General features: G+C 41.3%; 1 protein-coding gene across 5 annotated transcripts in view; it reads right to left on the reverse strand.

Moving 5' to 3' along the window:
* atcaya (ATCAY kinesin light chain interacting caytaxin a) overlaps positions 1-18,373 on the reverse strand; it is a 49,135-nt gene that overhangs the window by 4,239 nt on the left and 26,523 nt on the right. For 4 of the 5 annotated variants that reach the window (XM_052037511.1, XM_052037512.1, XM_052037510.1 and 1 more), the window contains 7 exons: positions 17,527-17,629; positions 16,030-16,161; positions 10,127-10,213; positions 6,944-7,042; positions 5,390-5,425; positions 4,145-4,180; positions 3,521-3,553 (listed from right to left, as the gene is read on the reverse strand). In XM_052037511.1, the coding sequence (XP_051893471.1) occupies positions 3,523-3,553; positions 4,145-4,180; positions 5,390-5,425; positions 6,944-7,042; positions 10,127-10,213; positions 16,030-16,161; positions 17,527-17,629 (524 nt within the window). In that variant the 3' untranslated portion in view covers positions 3,521-3,522. Of the gene's footprint in view, positions 1-3; positions 1,822-3,520; positions 3,554-4,144; positions 4,181-5,389; positions 5,426-6,943; positions 7,043-10,126; positions 10,214-16,029; positions 16,162-17,526; positions 17,630-18,373 lie in introns of those variants that run through there. The other variant, XM_052037513.1, reaches the window with a different exon arrangement.

The raw sequence follows: 18,373 nt of genomic DNA on the forward strand, positions 1-18,373 counted from the left end.
AACAGAAAGATAATTAGATCTTTTTATGGTCAAAATACTTATTTCAATAATCCTTATTGATTTCCTGTACCTTAATTCTGAATGCCAGATTTTTCAGGTTCCCCAGCACTATGGACAAAAGAATCCCAATAAAAGGAACCAGTTGAGTAGTTTTGAATTACCTACTACCTGACACCCACCCACTCAACCTCATAATTCTCTTGCTATGCTATTCCCAGAGCTAGTGAGGAGACTCATTATTTCTACTCATTATCATTTTGCAATGACTTCTGTTAGGAAGTGGATGTTGTGTAAAGGCATGTTGTGTTGCACCAACTGTAAAAACTTCTCATGCAATATTCTGGTTGCACTCTCTGTCCCAGCTCACACATAAAGTTAACTACTTCAGTGAGGTACTGGAAGTCATCAGAACTGCTGAGGTCAATACCAAGAGTGGCAGAATGAGATAAACAGGAGAGGAGGTAAGATTCTCCAATACGTACCCTCCCTCCTGCCATGCAGATCTGGCCTTTGGGGCTTTCATTTCTTCTCAATTACATTTAGCTCAGAATTTTAAACATTTTTAATCTCAAAGAATTTTATCTTCAAGAGATTCTTTTGGAAAATAATTGGACATTGTGTAGATCCGGTTACTTGAAATTTACAACACAGAAATAGGACACTCAGCCCAAAGGTCTTTGACAATGTTTATGCTCCACATGAGCCTTACTCCATCTCACATTGTCAGCATTTCCTTCTACAGGCTGTCCCCAGGGAATGAACGAGTTTGGTTTTTACTGACATCCTTAAGTCGATTTTGTCCATAAGTCAGAAAAGACACAAAAGTCACTTGATACGGTAACCATACCTCCACAGTATTGTAATGAATGGCATAAAAAAAACAAAGAACAATAATGAATGAACAATTATAAAGAGTGGAGAGAGAGGGGAAACTAGATCTGCTGTTTGTAGGAACGCATGTATGTATATGCATCAGACTTTTGAACTTAATAATATGAGAGCTCGCTTGAACATATGGGTGTCCGTAAGTTGGGTGTTTGTAAACCGAGGATGGCCTATATTCCTTATGTGTCTCTGGCGGAGGAAGGTGTGATTTTTGGATATATGTGGAATGTATATGTGAAGTAATTCTGATTAGGGGAACACAGCTGAGCTGTGGCTGGAGGATATAATGTTACAACTTGCTCCCACTCTCAGACAGAGATTACAGGAGGCATGAGGAATGGAGACAGCCGTCTGGTTTGTTTGAGAAGATTAGTGGGGAATTGTCCTCTTCTTTTTAGCCCTTAGATGCCTGTCAAACACAGACAGGTATTCAGAGAGGCAATGGAACATCTGGGTGGAGGGGCATGAAGAAAGTAGATCTACAACAGTCGATCTTTTCCAGCTTCCTCCCACATTCCAAAAGCGTGCGGGCTGGTACAGTAAGCAGGTTGGCCACTGTAAGTTGCCCTAGTTGCACTGTAAGTTGGGGGTGAGGGTAGGGGGAGTGGTGTTGGGGGGAGAATGGGTGAGGATAGGATCAATGTAAATGGGTGCTTAATTGTTGGTGTGGACTTGGTTGGCCAAAGGGCCTGTTTCCACTCTTTATCTCTCTATGACTCAATAGCAGTATCCATTTTCCAAAGCCAAGAGCAATGCAGTTTTAAATATTTGTGAGTGAACACGGATATGTGATTAACTGTCCACTGCTGGAATCATCTCCTCACAACACTGTCAGAATCCTTTAATACTGCCAAGAATTATTTTTTTCATTAACAAAAGCAAAGTACTGCAGAACGAAAGCAAAGTGCTGGAAATACTCAGCAAGTCAGGCAGCATCTGTGGAGAGAGGAGAGAGAAACAGTGTTAACTTTTGGTAAACTTAGGTCAAATTTTTAGGTCAAATCTCTTTCTTCAAAACCTGTGTCAATGGCACAAATGTGTAACATTAGCTGTTTATCTCTTAACAAATGCTGCCTGACTTGCTGAGGATTTCCATTTGTTCAAAATCCATTCAGGGATGTGGGCGCCCCTGGTGAGGCCAGCATTTGTTGTTCATTCCTAATCGAAAAGGTGGTGGTGAGTCATCATCTTGATGATGGCAGTGGGCTTTGTTCCTGAAGTCACTGGATTCGTGAAGGTACTCCCAATGAGAATGGTTGGTCTGATACAACCAAGTGGCTTGCTAGCCCATTTCAGGGGATGTTAAGAGTCAAACATGCTGCTGTAGGGGTAGAGTCTGACCCCAGTAAAAGCACCAAATTTCCTTCATGAAAGGGTATTAGGAAAATAGATGGAATTTTATAATAATCTGGTATTCTCAAGGTCTCCTACTAATAACTGCATTTTATACCATGTTTAGTTAACATGATATCAATTCCCTGGCTGCTGGTTTGGAATTTGTAGATGTCACTGGTTCATTAGCTCACGGAGATATCACGGAGATATAACCAATCACTATGATGCTACCATACTCAGAGTTTAAAATAATTGAGAATTAAAGTGACTAATGAAAGAATACCTTATGAGAATAAAATTTTTAAAACATTAAATTTACTTCAACTCAGGCAAAATCTAAAGCCTGCTAAAGTAACGAGCTGACTTAAAGTCAATTGATACAACATGCTTGAGTGGGCACTGAGAAAGTAGAGGCAGAAATACATACAGGAATGGGAGCCAAGCCATGGAGAGAGTTAGGAGAGGTGACATTAAGCTTCATTGAGTAGATGGTCTTTGCAAAGATTATTAAAGGTTTAGTCAAGAAGAAGTGAAGCAGACGGAGTTAGCTAGGAATTTCAGAGGGAAGGATCAAGGTGCCTGAATGATCTACTATTGTGGTGGTGATGGTGATGGTGATGGTGGTGATGGTGGTGATGGTTGTGGTATGGTGGTGGTGATGGTGGTGGTGGTGATGGTGGTGATGGTGGTGATAGTGATAGTGATGGTGATGGTGGTGGTGATGGTGATGGTGGTAGTGGTGACGGTGGTGGTGATGGTGGTGATGGTTGTGGTGGTGGTGGTAGTGATGATGGTGGTGGTGGTGGTGGCGGTGGTGATGGTGGCGGTGGTGATGGTGGTGGTGATGGTGGTGGTGGTGATGGTGGTGGTGGTGATGGTGGTGATGGTTATGGTGGTGATGGTTATGGTGGTGGTGGGTGGGATTCACAAGAGGACTTGAGAACAAGGGTGCAGGCAATCGCAGAGATGAGATGCAGCAAGACTGTGGAGGGATTCTAAAGTTTTTTTTAATTCAACATGCCAGTGGCTAGATGGACAATCTAAATCAGTGACAATGAGCATAAGGGTAAGCAGGACGTTGTAGGACAGATTAAATGGAGAATAACTTTAGACTTAGGCTTTTGGAGGGTACTGAATGGGAAGTCAATAATAATGACAATGGTGAAATCAAGAACAGAATTATAGCAAACATAAACAAGCTGCAACAATTTGAATTTCCCCTTATGCAGTTTCATGATAGAATGGTACAGAAGGAAGTAATTTGATTTGTGGTCCGCTCTTAATACTACTAGGTACAGACCTTTACTCCTGCTCTTCTGCTGCAGTTCCAGATCTGAGTTAGAGAAAGGAAAATCTTATTAGTTCCAACATAACCCTCCCTACACACCCAGCCCTCCCCACCATTGAGGACATCTTCAAGAGGCAGTGCCTCAAGAAGGCGGCATCCATCACTAAGGACCCTCACCATCTGGGACATGCCCTCTTCTCATTACTTCCATCAGGAAGGAGGTACAGGAGCCTGAAGACCCACTTTAAATCAATGTTTCAGGAACAGCTTCTTCCTCTCTGCCATCAGATTTCTGAACGGTCCACGAACACTACTTCGTTATTCCTTCTTTTGCACTATTTATTTATTTTGTAATTTATAATAATTTTATGTCTGCATTATCCTGCTGCCACATAACAACAAATTTCACAACATATAAGTCGGTGATAATAAACCTGATTCTAATTCTGAAACCAAGCTACAGAAATGCCATGTAAAATCTAACCTATTTCTCCTTCAGATACGACTTGAAACATTCTCTGGTCCTAAATTAGCACCGCATCCAGCTCCTCCCAAATTAGTCTTAAAGTGGTTTATTGTTTCCTTACAAAGTGTGAAAAATCTACAGAAATTGTACTTTAAAAATGACCGTATCACCTGTTTTTCTCAGTTGCGTTTTCATCATCCTCTGTCCTTTAAAATATAAAATACACAAAAAAGATTTCATTAATGAAAGGAAATGCTGCTTTGATGCACAGGGTGTTGCCACTTAGTCTGTTACATCAGCATCCTTTACAATCTTTTCACCCTGACTCCCAGCCATGTTCTGCTCTGGAAAATACAATTACTAAAACTCATTCATTCCACTGATCTCATGGGTAGAAGGCTGATATTCAACAGGATCTCAAACCCTTCGCCTGACTTGCCTGTTACCTGGTGACCAATGTTATGGTGTGGACTTTAGATGAGAGGCAGGATCTGGTTGTGTCCGGTCACTGGTACTTCCTCTCAACATGGTAATAACCTGCCTACTTGGCTCATCGCAATGTGGCCACAGGTAAGATACTTGGAGAAGTACAAACGTCTGTGGAATTTGTCTCCAAGCTGAAGTCAAGGCACGAGGGGAGAAAACTAGAAAAGAAACTTATGTTTCGATCCTGAACTGGTTAACAAATCTACAAATGCTTAGAAACTCCGAACCAGATCAGAAAAACAGTGAAAGCATTCATGAGCTAATAATTTAACTGCTGGAGAGAGAATTTAGTGAGGGTATTGGGAAGAAGAAAAGTAAATTAGGAAGGATTCTGATTCATTAAAGGACACGCTGATTGAGTCTAACAATAGAATACCGTTCCCAAAACTTTTTAAAATGCAGTAGACAATGCATCCTCAGTGAAAGTACAGTAAAGCTCTGATAATCTGCCATCCAGTTATTTGGAAATCAAAATGGTTCAGCACATTAGTGCAGAGAGTGGGCCAAGTGCGCAGCTTGAGCCAGAGTCAGGATTGGGAATATTTGGGAATGTGGGTAGTTTAGCAGTCGGAGCTGGGGTCCAGAATTATTGTATGTCAGCTGAAACATAAAAGCGGCAATTTACAATTTGAAACACGCCAGTTCTACCTCCTGCTCCATTTACACTCACTGGATTCACTTTATTACACTTAGTGGATTCAATTTATTATACCACTGTGTAACATGTAAAAGAAAAGTGAAATAAAATGAGTTTGGGTGTTAATAGAAATAACATCTAGTAGTCTGGGAAATCTACTTATCTGGCACAACCAAAGTCCCAAGAGTGTTGGATTGTCGAAGTTTTACTGTGAAACAACTATACCAGCCTTTAATAAAAATTAATACAAAAATTACAGTGAGGCAATGAAAGGAGCAGTGCAATTACTTACCTGGGTCTCTTAGCTTTGATTCTTTCTTCTTCAAATCTGAAAGTTAGAAAAACTGGGATTTATCCGTTATTTCATCAGATCTCCGAAACTTCCCAAATCACTTCACATGCATTTACACTTGGAGCAAAGAAACTGCAGGCACTGGTGCTCTCTTTGTGTAACCAAAGAGAGAGAAGGGGAGGTTACAGTTTCCATCGCGTCCAACAGGTGGTGACGAGAGAGACAGCAGGATCTGGGCGGTCTGTCAACACGGAGCGAGCCCTGCCAGTCCCCAGCAAAGGCCAGCAGTCACTATGCGGGCACGGAGCAGCCCGGAGCACAATGTCTCAGCGCTGAATGGCTGCACCACTGACCGCTCACACAGCATCAGCCCTCACAGGCAGTGTCTGTACACCAAGCCTTAGGCTGGATCCATGCCAAGTTCCCAGCACAGCAGCACTGGCAGTAACACATCTCCCGACATAAAATGTTATATCAACCTTTTTTGGTGCTGATTCCATTAATGCACTCAGTTCTGGGATTGAGTGCTAAGTGAAATACCAATCTATTTAAAACTGAGTTCAAATCCTAGGTTGCTCCGGTTAAAACTCTTTTCCTGGTCACAAATTCAATAATACAACCACTTTGCCATAGGATCCCATGTTAATCCATACCAAGCCTGTGTAACAGGCAAAAGTTTCAGTCTCATCCAGTCATATTTCCCTCTTCTTCTGAAGGCACTGACCTTTGCTGAGTCACACTTCCACAGTGGGTATATGTGGCTCTCTATATCTTGGCTACGAGATTACGCTTACAAGCCTAGGTGGTGAGTACTGGCCAGTGGCTTCAATCCTGCATGTATTTCACATCGTGTGCTGGATCGTTCAATTAAAGGGGCACTACAGAAGGGACTGGTTTTATTTTTATTTGTTCATGTTGTGTTCATTATTGGCAAGATGAGTGTTTATTCCTCATGCTAACTGCCCCTTGAGAGGGCAGTTAAATGAGAGTTAACCACATTGCTGTGGGTTTGGAGTCACACAGAGGGTAGATTAGGGAAGGATGGTGGATTTCTTCTCCTTAAGGATAATGACGAACCAGATGGGATTTTAATGACAATCAAGTAGTTGCATAGTAACTATTACTGAGACTAGCTTTTAATTCCAGATGTAGATAATTACATAAATTTAAATTCCTCAGTTGCTGAGGGGTATTTGAATGCATGTCTCCAAATGCCTTCTGCCACTGGTTCAGTATTTTGACTACTTTGCTACCACACCAAATTCTCACCCATTAATGAATAGGGTCTCTGAACAGACATTTGGATTGGGAACCAAGGTTGTTTTGATTTATATTTCTAGCCCTTGTACTAAGGCCTATTGCTGTATAACCCTAAATGAACATAGATTAGCAACTGCACCTTTTAGTCCCCATAGCTCAATATCACACTGCTCAATGCCTTCAAAACCAAGCCAGTGGAAGGAGCCTTCAGGGGACCCCTCAGACCAAGATGCAAGAAGTTTTTAAAGTCTGTTGGGTGTCACCAACCCTGTCTTCACCAGTTTTGATACGTACTGTAAAACACATTCTGGGATCTGCATCTGTTCCATTGGAATGACCTGCTCCAGTTCAGAGAGGGTGTAAGCGTACTGAATCTTACTCATGAACTTAAAACTGAAAAACAATGCATGCAGAAACATGTCAATTAAAAAACATTCCATATAGTTAATTCCATCAATATATCTCAGCAACAAGCTCTACAATCTTTAATCCATAACACCTCATTTGCTGTCACCTTCGGATGACATCCAGAAGTAGAATCATTGCACTGTTATGTCACGAGCCAATCAGCCCATTGTACCCATGATGGCCTTTACAGAGCAATCTAGTCAGTCCCATTCCCCTGTAGCCCTACAAGTTAATTTCCCTCAACTGTTAATCCAATTGCTATTAAGTCGGCTGAACTTAAAGTAGGTGAGTAGGCAGATCCTATTGTGGCTTTCGAAAGGGAACTGGATAAATACACAATGGAGAAAGAATTGCAACACTATGGAGAAAGAGCTGGTGGTGGAATTGGGCAATTGCTCTGGTAGAGAACCAGCACAGACACAATAGGCCTAACTATAACCATGCTGTGATTCTATAAATCCCTTTCCAAATCCCTGATTGACTTGTTTCCACCACCAGTACCGGCAGTGAGTTCCAAATCATATCTAGTTTCAGCTTAAGGGAAATGTTTTGCTTCAATCCCTTGCATGTTTTCCCTTTCACCTGATCACTGAATCACTCACTATTGGGAATAGGTTCACTTTATTGACACTGAGTAAATCCATCATGGCCATTTACACCTCTGTCAAATCTGCTCTCGATCTCTGTGAGGAGAATGACCCCAGCTTTTCTTGTTTCATCTTGCAGCTGAAATCCCTCATCCCCAGGACCATTCTAATAAGACTCCTGCATCCTGCAGGCAGGAACACCTTTCCTCAGGTATAGCAGCCAGAGTTGGGTTCAGTTATGGCCTAACCAGTGTTATATACAGGTTCAACATAACCTTCATGTATTTGTGTTCTGTGCCTTTATTTATGACGGCGCGTTTTACTAACTGCTTTCTCAAAATGCTGTCGCTGTCTAGGGTTTATACACATATATACCCAGGCCCTATGTCCCTATATATGCTTTAGAACTATGCTATTTAGTTTATATCAGTTCTCCTCATTATTTGACATTATCTATCAAGTTAAATGAATATAATTCATCTGCTATTTAACCACCCATTCTTCCCTCTAGCAGTTTATTGTTATCTTGCTCACTGTTTATAACACCTCCAATTTTTGTGTCATTTGTAAATCTTACTCCACATACCCTAAACCAAGGCACTAATTTATGTCAGACAACAGTGATCCTAGCACTGATCCCTGATGAATACGTTGGTACCTTCCTTCAGTCTGATAAACAGTTGGATTTTTTTTTGATTCATTGACAAGATTTGGAGAGGGTGCAGAAGAGGTTCATCAAGATGTTGCCTGGAATGGTGTGTATTACCTATAAGGAGAGGTTGGACAAACTTGGATTGTTTTCTCTGGAGAGTTGGAGGCTGAGGGGGCAACCATAAAAAATTATGAGAGGCATAATTGTTCAGTCTTTTTCCCAGGGTAGAAATGTAAAACATTAAAGGACATAGGTTGAAGGTGAGAGAGGGAAAGTTTAAAGGAGATTTGTGAGGCAAGTTTTTTTGTACAGAAAGTGATAGGTGCGTGGAATATGCTGCCGGGGAGGTGGTATGACAGCAATCTTTGAGGCATTTAGACAGACACATGAAGAGGCAGGGAATAGAGGGATATGGACCACGTACAGGCAGATGGGATTTACATAAGAACATGGGAAATAGGAGCAGGAATAGGCCATCTGGCCTGTCAAGCCTTCTCCACCATTCAATAACATCATGGCTGATCTGGTCATAGACTCAGCTCCACCTGCCTGCCTTTTCCCCATAATCCTTATTTCCCCTGCTATGCAAACATCTATCTGTGTCTTAAATATATTTGATGAGGTAGCTTTTACTGCTTCCCTGGCCAGAGAATTCTGCAGATTCACTACTCCCTGGGAAAAGCAGTTTCTCCTTATCTCCATCCTAAATCTATTCCAAATCTTGAGGCTATGTCCCCTAGTTCTATTCTCACCTACCAGTGGAAACAACCTTCCTGCCTCTATCTTATCTATCCCTTTCATAATTTTATATGTTTCTGTAAGATCCCCTCTCATTCTTCTGAATTCCAGTGAGTGTAGTCCCAGGCGACTCAATCTCTCCTCATAGGCTAAGCCCCTCACCTCCCGAATCAACCTGGTGAACCTCCTCTGAACTGCCTCCAAAGCCAGTATATCTTTCCCCAGCTAAGGAGATCAGAACTGCACGCAGTACTCCAGGTGTGGCCTCACCAGTACTCTATGTAGTTGCAACATAACCTCCATGCTCTTAAATTCAATCCCTCTAGCAATGAAGGCTAACATTCCATTTGCCTCTTGATAACCTTGAAGCATGTTTAGATCGGCCCATCCCTCTGCTGCACTATTCCGTGTAGCCATCGCTGACAATGCCAGTATTTATTGCCCACCCCTGCTTCATTCCTGAACTTGGCACGTTGGGCCATTTCGGAGAGCAGTTAAGAGTCAACCACGTTGTTTTGGATCGTGTGTGGACCAGACCAGGGAAGGATGTCAGAATTCCTTCCATAAAAGAATTAGTGAATCAAATGGGTCAATAATTTAAATACCCCCAGCTGTAGATGCTGTAACCTTGGCACCAAGGTTTACCCTACTCAAGAACCTCAGTTTATCAGCTAGAGTGGAACCTTTATGCATCGGCCCATTATGACATTAACCCTCTGATTAACTGCTCCAATCTTTATATGTACCATTTTTGGACAAAAAAAACCTGAATTACTGTAAGCTAGTAATGAAATTGATATAGCTAGTGCTCTTTCCTTTAAGAGGAGTCACTGGATAGTGGTGAGGAGCAGGAGACCTGGATGAGTTGGCCTTTCTTTGTCCCAAAGTGCTTTGAGTTATTGTGGACCCCTTATTACAACTTGGGCTTAATTCAGCCAAACCAGATCAGTGATTGAATCTGTTCTCTTTAACTTAGTAGCTCATTATAATATACAGTTACTGGCAACAGCCAATACATTCATGTATGGGGATTTTATTGTTAGCATAGCATCATCACAGTCAAATAGGTATGTGACAGTTATAGCTAGTTACCTAATAAATGGCCTGGATATTGCCAGCACAGTCCTAATAAACCAGGATGGGTGAACGATTATTAATGACTTCAGGTTCTTCCTTAGCCTGTAAGTAGGAAACAGAAAATCTGTGGTCACTGTTGGATTTCACAGAAGTCCCCAAACAGAAACAGAAATTTGGGAGGTACGTTGGCCCCATTAGCTCAATCTTTCAAAGAAAGCTTCAAAAAAATCTAACTGCCTTTTACCTGACTCCATAGTATCAGTAGGCAATCATGGCAGCTAACTTTCACAGAAAGGTCCACAAACGTGCTGATATCAACAGTTAGTTTCTCTGTTGTACACTAATCTTGATGAATTTTTTTCCCAGGACATAGAGAATATTGGATGTCCACCATAAATATTATCAGAAACACAAATGTCATTTGAATACAAAGGGCCTTGATTTTAACTCTGCCTTGAAAGATGATGCTGCACTTTCTCATTGTCACCAGATGTACTCTAGACAAGGAATAAGAATAAACCCACATATTCTGAGCTAGAAACATGCAGCTGTGTTGAATTATGTGGGTGGCACAGCTAGTAGAGCTGTGTCTCACAGTTCCAGTGATGCAGGTTCGATCCTGACCTCTGGTGCTATGTGTGTGGAGTTTGCACATTCTCCCTGTGACCACTTGGATTTCCTCCGGGTGCTCCGGTTTCCTCCCTCATCCCAACTTAGACTAATAAGAGCACAATATTACTTCTATTACTGGTTTTAAAAAGACTATTCCTGAGTTACCTTCATCCCAGTGGTAGGTTAATTGACCACTGTAAGTTGATCCTAGCATGTGGGTGAGTGATAGAACCTGGGGTATTTGATGAGAATGTGGGGAGATTAGGTTACAAGGATACCTCTTCTAGAGAAACAGGAAAGTGGCGACACAGGTAGACAGGGGGTGAAGAAGGCATTTGACACACTTGCCTTTATGAGTCAGGACAATGAGTACAGGAGTTGGAACGTCCTGTTACAACTGTACAAGTCGTTAGTGCGATGACACTTGCAGTATTGTGCACAGTTCTGGTTGCGCAGCTGTTGGAAAGATGTCATTAAGCTGTGAAGGCTGCAGAAAAGATTCATGAGGATGTTACCAGTTCTGGAGGGCTTGGGTTATGAGAGGCCAGATAGGCTGTGACTTATGTCCTTGGAGCTTAGGAGGCTGAGGGGTGACCCTATAGATAGATGTCTTGGCTGACATGGACGAGTTGGGCTGAAGGGCCTGTTTCCATGCTGTATAACTATTACGCAATGACATAGAGCAGCCCAACCCACTTCCCATTCTGAGCAGGTCATGAATGGGGGCTCAAAGGTTCATGGAGTAGCAAGTCTGCTGAGGAGCATGGATGAAAAGGGGCCTCTGTTTGGTACATTACTGAATTGAATAAACCTGTTCCATATAGAACTACTGCTTTGTGAATCCAATTATTTGCTTTTGCTAAATAACTCAGTATGGAAACAAACTTCCCAAAACATGTTGAACAACATCCACAATTGGGCACGATTGATTATGTCACTAGATCAATGACTAATGGTAGTAACGTGGGAGGGAAGTAACTCAGGAATGGTCTTTTTAAAACAAATAATGGAGGTAATGTTGTGCTCTTGTTAGTCTAAATTGGATTAGTTCTACATATAAATGGTAGCCTCTGCAGAGAGTGAAAATACTTGCTGCTCACGTAATGTTCTGTCACGCTGAACATGAAAAACAAAGTAAAAAATCAGACTCTTTGAAAGGTATAAAGCAGATTAAGGGAACAAGAGAAATGTCAAGACAAGGAGAACCTTTGGTTCATCGAAACTTATCTATTGTTAGTCACACTAACTCTTATCACACTCTATTTTGCATACCTTCATCTTTATTTCCTGGCTTGCTAGGCTATTGTAGACAAATTTATGTGAAGAGGTTCTTTATTTTTGGTTGTGCTCTTAAAATTTAACAGAGTGAACCTTTTTATACTAATCACTGTTAATAGTGTTCACCCATTTATCCCTTTGATAATGCACTTTTCAGCCAAACCTATTTGATGCAATCTGTTATTGGTGATCACACTGTTCACTTCTTGTAAATTGTGATTTGCACAGTTTGAACTAGTTTATGGAGATCAGTGCAAATACATTGAAAATGATTGGTGCAGTTTGTTATTAGTCATCAGTGCAACTTACCCTTGCACTTTATAGATAATGGTTGGTATATTTGACATCTGGGTTTAGTCCAAGTTATTTACAGAGATGGAAATTTTCAATAGCAATTGATACAATTCATTAATTGTGGTTTGAGCAATTCATTAATATTAATTGCTATTATTAATTGATGATGATTGGTTGATTATTATTGTTGGTGCAATATTTCACAACTGATAACTGCATGTTGTTCACAATGATTACTGTAATTCATTGATTCTGACCGGTTCAGATCATTCGTGGTGCTCCGATGGATTCACTAAAAGTGAAACATTTCATTTATACAGATTGGTGTAATTCATTAATATTGGTTGGTACTGTTCTTTAAAAGTAGACATAATGCTTCATTAGGTGATTTTTTTGGATCATTAACAGTACTTGCTGCACTTCACTAATAGTAAGTAATCAATGCTGTTCATTAATGGCAACTGGTGCAACTTGTTGGGCTCAATTTTGCTGAGTGGAGCCCACTGCCAGCACTTGCTGTCTGGATGCCCAATGGTCCTGGACTAACCCTCTGTGTATCCAGAACCGCTTGCTGGATGAAAGCCTCTCGACATTATTGACAAGGTCATGCATGGTGGAAGGGCCTTGTGGATGTAATCAAGTCACATGGGTGGGGCAGAACAAATCTAACTGATGAGACCGCTGAGAAAACCTTTTGACAGATGGCAAAATCAAGCTGCCAGCTCTACCATCTGTCAAACTTGCAAGTTTTCAATTAATCTGAATGCTCCTGATGTTCAGAAATGTTTAAAAGCTGTAAAAAGTGAAATAAACAATTAAAAGTGTAAATTAATTAAAAAATAAGCAATGAATAAAATCACCTAAGAACACTTAAATTACTAAGAAAACATTATTGCAAAACCAAATAATTGTGCACATGAATAATCTTACCACAAGTATTAAAATGAGAAATTTATCAGAGAGCATGGGTCTGATTTGTGGCTTTTCTATAAAATGAATTTAATTGCAGTATTCAATCATAGGAAACACTAAGGCCTAGAAACTGTTCAATGTCCACTGAGCTGCTTTAATTGGTTGCATCCTTGTGTTCTTGGATCTGGTGCCTGAGATTTCAGTAGCACCCATGACCATGAATGAATCAACCTCACAAGGGGTTATTTCTTATCCTTCATGACCTGCACCAAGGAAAATGAATGAGTCTGGGGCCTGGGTTGGATCTGGTAAGTGGTGAGGGATGTGTAATCACATCCTCTTTGGGAAAAATCAATTTTCGTCTAGCACTGAAATAAAATCAATGCACCAAATCCAATTTCCATACATAAATTCCATAATTTAATTGGCCTTGATTTTACAGTTGTTATGCTCTGAAACTTCGCAATAGGCGCTCAAATGGTGATAGAATCATTTAGCATGAAAATAGGCCTTTCAGCCCATTGAGTCCATGCTGACCATCAAACACCCAGTTACACTAATACTATGTTATTCTCCCCATATTCCCCTCAATTCCCCCAGATTTTACCACTCACGTATACATCAGGGGCAATTTGCAGTGGCCAATTAACCTACCAACCCGCACATCGTTGGGATGTGGGAGGAAACCAGAGCACCCAGTGGAATTCCACCTGGTCACAGAGAGAATGTACAACCTCCACACAGACTGCACCAGAGGTCAGGATTGAACCCAGATCACTGGAGCTCTGAAGCAGCGGCTCTACCAGCTGCACCACTGTGCTGTCCATAAGTAGTCCCATGCATATTTAAACATGGATGTGTGAAGCTGCTGCCAGTCATCCCCTAACCCCTGCTCTCCAAAAGGAGCACTTTTTACAAGAATCAGCATAATCAATAAATTAGTGAACTAACAAAAGCTTCTACCTCGGGACTGGATTGCACAGTGATATGTTCATGTATACTAGACGATTCAATGAAAAATTAAATGTAACTGGAATCAATAATTTCCAATCAATTGCAGGAAATTTGTGATTTTGATTCTGGGTCTGTGTGCAACTGTTGTGCTCACATGCGATGCGCCCTGGACATGTGCAAAGGTTCTGTACATCTAAATGTGATGCACACCTGGTTGCTACTTCTGTCACTTTCAATTGCACATCGTGGCCCACACTGTCCGTGGACTATGCGCAGTCTGGAGTCCTGAAGAAGGGTCCTGACCCGAAACGCTGACCGCCTGCTTTTCTCCATCGATGCTGCCTGGCCTGCTGAGTTCCTCCAGCAGCATAGTGTTTTTCATCTAGATTCCAGCATCTACAGTCTTTTATTTCTCTGGCCTTGGGAACCTGACTGTGTTAGGTCAACATTCAGGTAGGTAATTACCAACTTTCCTTTTGTTCATATGGGGGAAACTGAGGAATTCCAAACTTGCAATCTTTCCCTGAGCAGCTCCCCACACCCACCAGATCTGCTGACAACTCCATCCAGACCACCGATATTACCCTACCACCATGACCTGTCTGGTTCATTATTCTCCTCCATACTTCACCATTTGACGCCTGACCATCAATCACACCCTTGACTATCAATTTCATCCTTGCACTGATGAAGCATGCAGTCCCCTAGTGTGGAAGGCCTGTTCAGCTGTGCATGACACCAGGGTTCAAGCACTACTAAAGTTCACAGCAAAGTACAGCCACCTCCAGGTGACAAAGGAGTTCTGTTTTTACAGATGTCCTGTAATCGATTTTCTACAAAAGTCAGAAAATACAGAAAAATCACTCGATACAGTAACCATACCTCCACAGTGTTGTAATGAATGGCATCAAAAACACATATGACTGATAAGAAAGATCAATTACTAAAAGTGGAGAGAGAGAGGAAACTAGTTCTGCCATGCATAGGAATGATGTATGTCGGACTTTTGAATTTAATATTATGTGAGTCACAAGGGTGTCCATAAGTTGAGCGCCCATAACTTCGGGATGGCCTGTATTGCATAACCGCGGCAAACTGATTAATGCAGCTTTACAGCTGCTGATTAATTTTTCATCCAAATATTTATGAAGTTTTCTCACTGTAAAGAAAGTTTTTTTGCTGCATGAGGCAATAGTGTTTTTAATCGAGTACAATGTTATAATTATTACTTCATAATCTCTCTGATTCACTAAAATTGATATATGTGTGTATTGTCATTCCCTCAATTATTTCAAAATATTTGCCTTCTGAAATAATAACTATTTTTAAAAATCTAAAGGTATTTCAGCTTCTACCTTAATGCCATATGTATGTTCCAGTTTTTGTGCTTTGTAATATGCTTAAAAAGTTTGTTAAAAATATGCTTCTTTAGTTTCCGCTTTGCCATTGCTGAGAGTTCTTCGACGTGGTTGGCTCTGCTAGTTTGATGATGATATCTGTTGGTGGATCTCAGGGATGCCCTGGAACTGCTACCTGACAATAATCTACATTGAGGAAAGCAAACTCTATGCCATGGAGGTTGTCAGATTTTTGTGCGTAGGTTTCGTTGAGGTCAATGATGAATACTATCCAATACAAATCATTTAGTCACTTTGGAAGATTGGCCAAAAATTAGTTGAAAATGACAAGGGGCAAAAGTACGTATTGCCAAGGTAGAAACAAAGGAGGAACTGGAGATGGGGGAGGAAGCTGGAGATATATTTCAATGCCATTACTAGCCTTAAGTTGTTTTAGAAGAGTTTAGTGATAGACTTATTGGATCTGATGGACTTTGACTCTCCTGCTGCATCAGTCCACTCTGCACTTACCTCCTGTCTATCATCTGGTAACACTTCTTCAGCCATCCCAGGCCTGGCATCCTCCTGCGAGGTGTGGCCCCATTCAGGTACACAATCATGTAGTCTTCAGCAACCAGTAGCTCTAAGATGCTGATCACATACCTGAGAGACAGGAAAAGAAACAGCTGCATTCAACCACAGTGACATGGCCAAAATCCTCGTAGTTAACTTTCTTTTGAATGTTTACTGGCTGGGCTCTGACTCTACATGTTTCAACGGTCTTCAGGTTGCTTGCTCAAGCATCAGTTCTTTATCTGCAGACCATTTGACCAGATGTAGCAGATTCACACATGTGCATGTACACACACAGCCACACGCTCACATGCATGCACACCCTCACACACAAGAGTGCCTATGCTCACAGGCAAGAGTGCAGAGCCACACACATGCACGTATTGAAGCATAAGTGTACACACACACACACACACACACACACACACACACACACACACACACACACACACACACACACACACACACAAACACACACACAAATCAGGAGCACCCTGACTTGTTTTTGCCCTCATCTTCTTTTTAACTTTATGTTTAACAAAGTGAGCTATGCTGCTGGTGAGGAATAAAGTTCTTCAGGACAGTGTCAGCTGCTGCCTCTGCAAATCTTCTTCACTACCAAGCCAAACCTTCAGTCAGGCTTCCTCCATCCTAGTCCTGAACAAACAGTTTTCTCTGGGTCTTTTCCATCTCCCTCATACCTTGTCCAACCCCAACTTGTTACTGAGACCTATCTGTTACTCCCTTAACTCTATTTCCATTAAATGACTGACCAGCTGCCTTCCCTTCCAAGCTCCATACGGCTAATATTTATATAATTTCTTCTCTTCAGTGTTCTCCATCTTGCTTCACAACTGCCATTAATACCCACCCATTTTTTGCAAACTACCACCCATCAATGACCTCCCTTGCAAGTAATGTTTCCTCCCAAATTTTTCATCTTTTCCACAATGCTGTGTGAATTTCTCCAAACAAATTTCTAACTCTGCTACAGTATTAAGAAAGCACTAACCAAACGTGAAGATGATGTTCTCTGTGTTCATTATATATTTGCTGTCATCATCATCCTATGTTTATCACAGTCCACCACACGATCCTTTTGCAATCATCTGTCCTTGTTATTTTCTTAAGGATATTGGAAGCATCTCCAGAAAACTTTCAACTCCTGCTATAAACCTTGTCCTTTTCCCACTGGCAAGTTTGAAACTTTGGTTGCATCCCATCCACTGGTTTCTGAAACTTGAAATTTGTAAATCTTGGATTTACTTTATCTTTTCTTCTTGGTGTAATTCTGCACTGAGTGCCTCAGTCCCTGACCTTGAACCTGTCTTTATCAATGTTAAAATGATACAAGGGTGAACTAGTTATCTCTCCCTCAGTGTTGACAACTGCAGGATAAGTTGAAAGCTAATGGCTCTAGTAAAGCAGGCCAATGGAAGTGGATTGCACACTTACAGGAAGAGGTTTTCCATGATGTAGGTATAGTCTGCACATCCACTGTCGGGCAGGTAACAAGCAGCAAATACAATGATTGCATTCAATCCTTCACCATAATAGCCTACAAAGAAAAGAAAAATATTAACTTAAGTATACACACTCCAAAAAGTGGGTGTTAAAGGAGTGTGGATACTGGAACTGGAAGAAGCGCAACAGGCTCCTCCAGCATAATCAGGCTTACAGAACTAGTCCCGATTATGCCCGTGGAAAAACATTGTAAGACAAATCTGCTGGAACTTTAATGTGACAGCTGACTGAAAACCACCAGCCAACTACCACTCCATTCTCCCCGTGTCTGCGTGGGTTTCCTCCGGGTGCTCCGGTTTCCTCCCACATTCTAAAGATGTACGGGTTAGGAAGCTTTGGGCATGCTATGTTGGTGCCAGAAGTGTGGCAACACTTGTGGGCTGCCCCCAGAACACTATGCAAAGATGCATTTCACTGTATGCTTTGATGTACGTGTGACTAATAAAGAAATCTTATCTTATCAATATTAGAATATGTGGTAGAGAGTCCTGCTGAGCAAATGAATGAACTGGTTAAATATCTGGTTGGGAATGAGACCAATGTTTGTAGGGACTATCAAAAACTGATACAATTAATATTCCAGGTATGACAATGACAGGTACGGTGGGCAGTGATAGGTGGTATAGTCTTTGAAGGACATGGCCCACAGGTGAATGCTGAACAAGTGAAAGTGAATGAATATTCATTTGAATATATTTAGGGATCACCAAGTATTAGAACAAATTATTTCCTTGGTACACAGAAGAGTGAGTAAGAATATAAATACTAAATGGGGTGT

The sequence above is a fragment of the Pristis pectinata genome, chromosome 24 (assembly GCF_009764475.1).
Source record: "Pristis pectinata isolate sPriPec2 chromosome 24, sPriPec2.1.pri, whole genome shotgun sequence".
NCBI lineage: Eukaryota > Metazoa > Chordata > Chondrichthyes > Rhinopristiformes > Pristidae > Pristis > Pristis pectinata.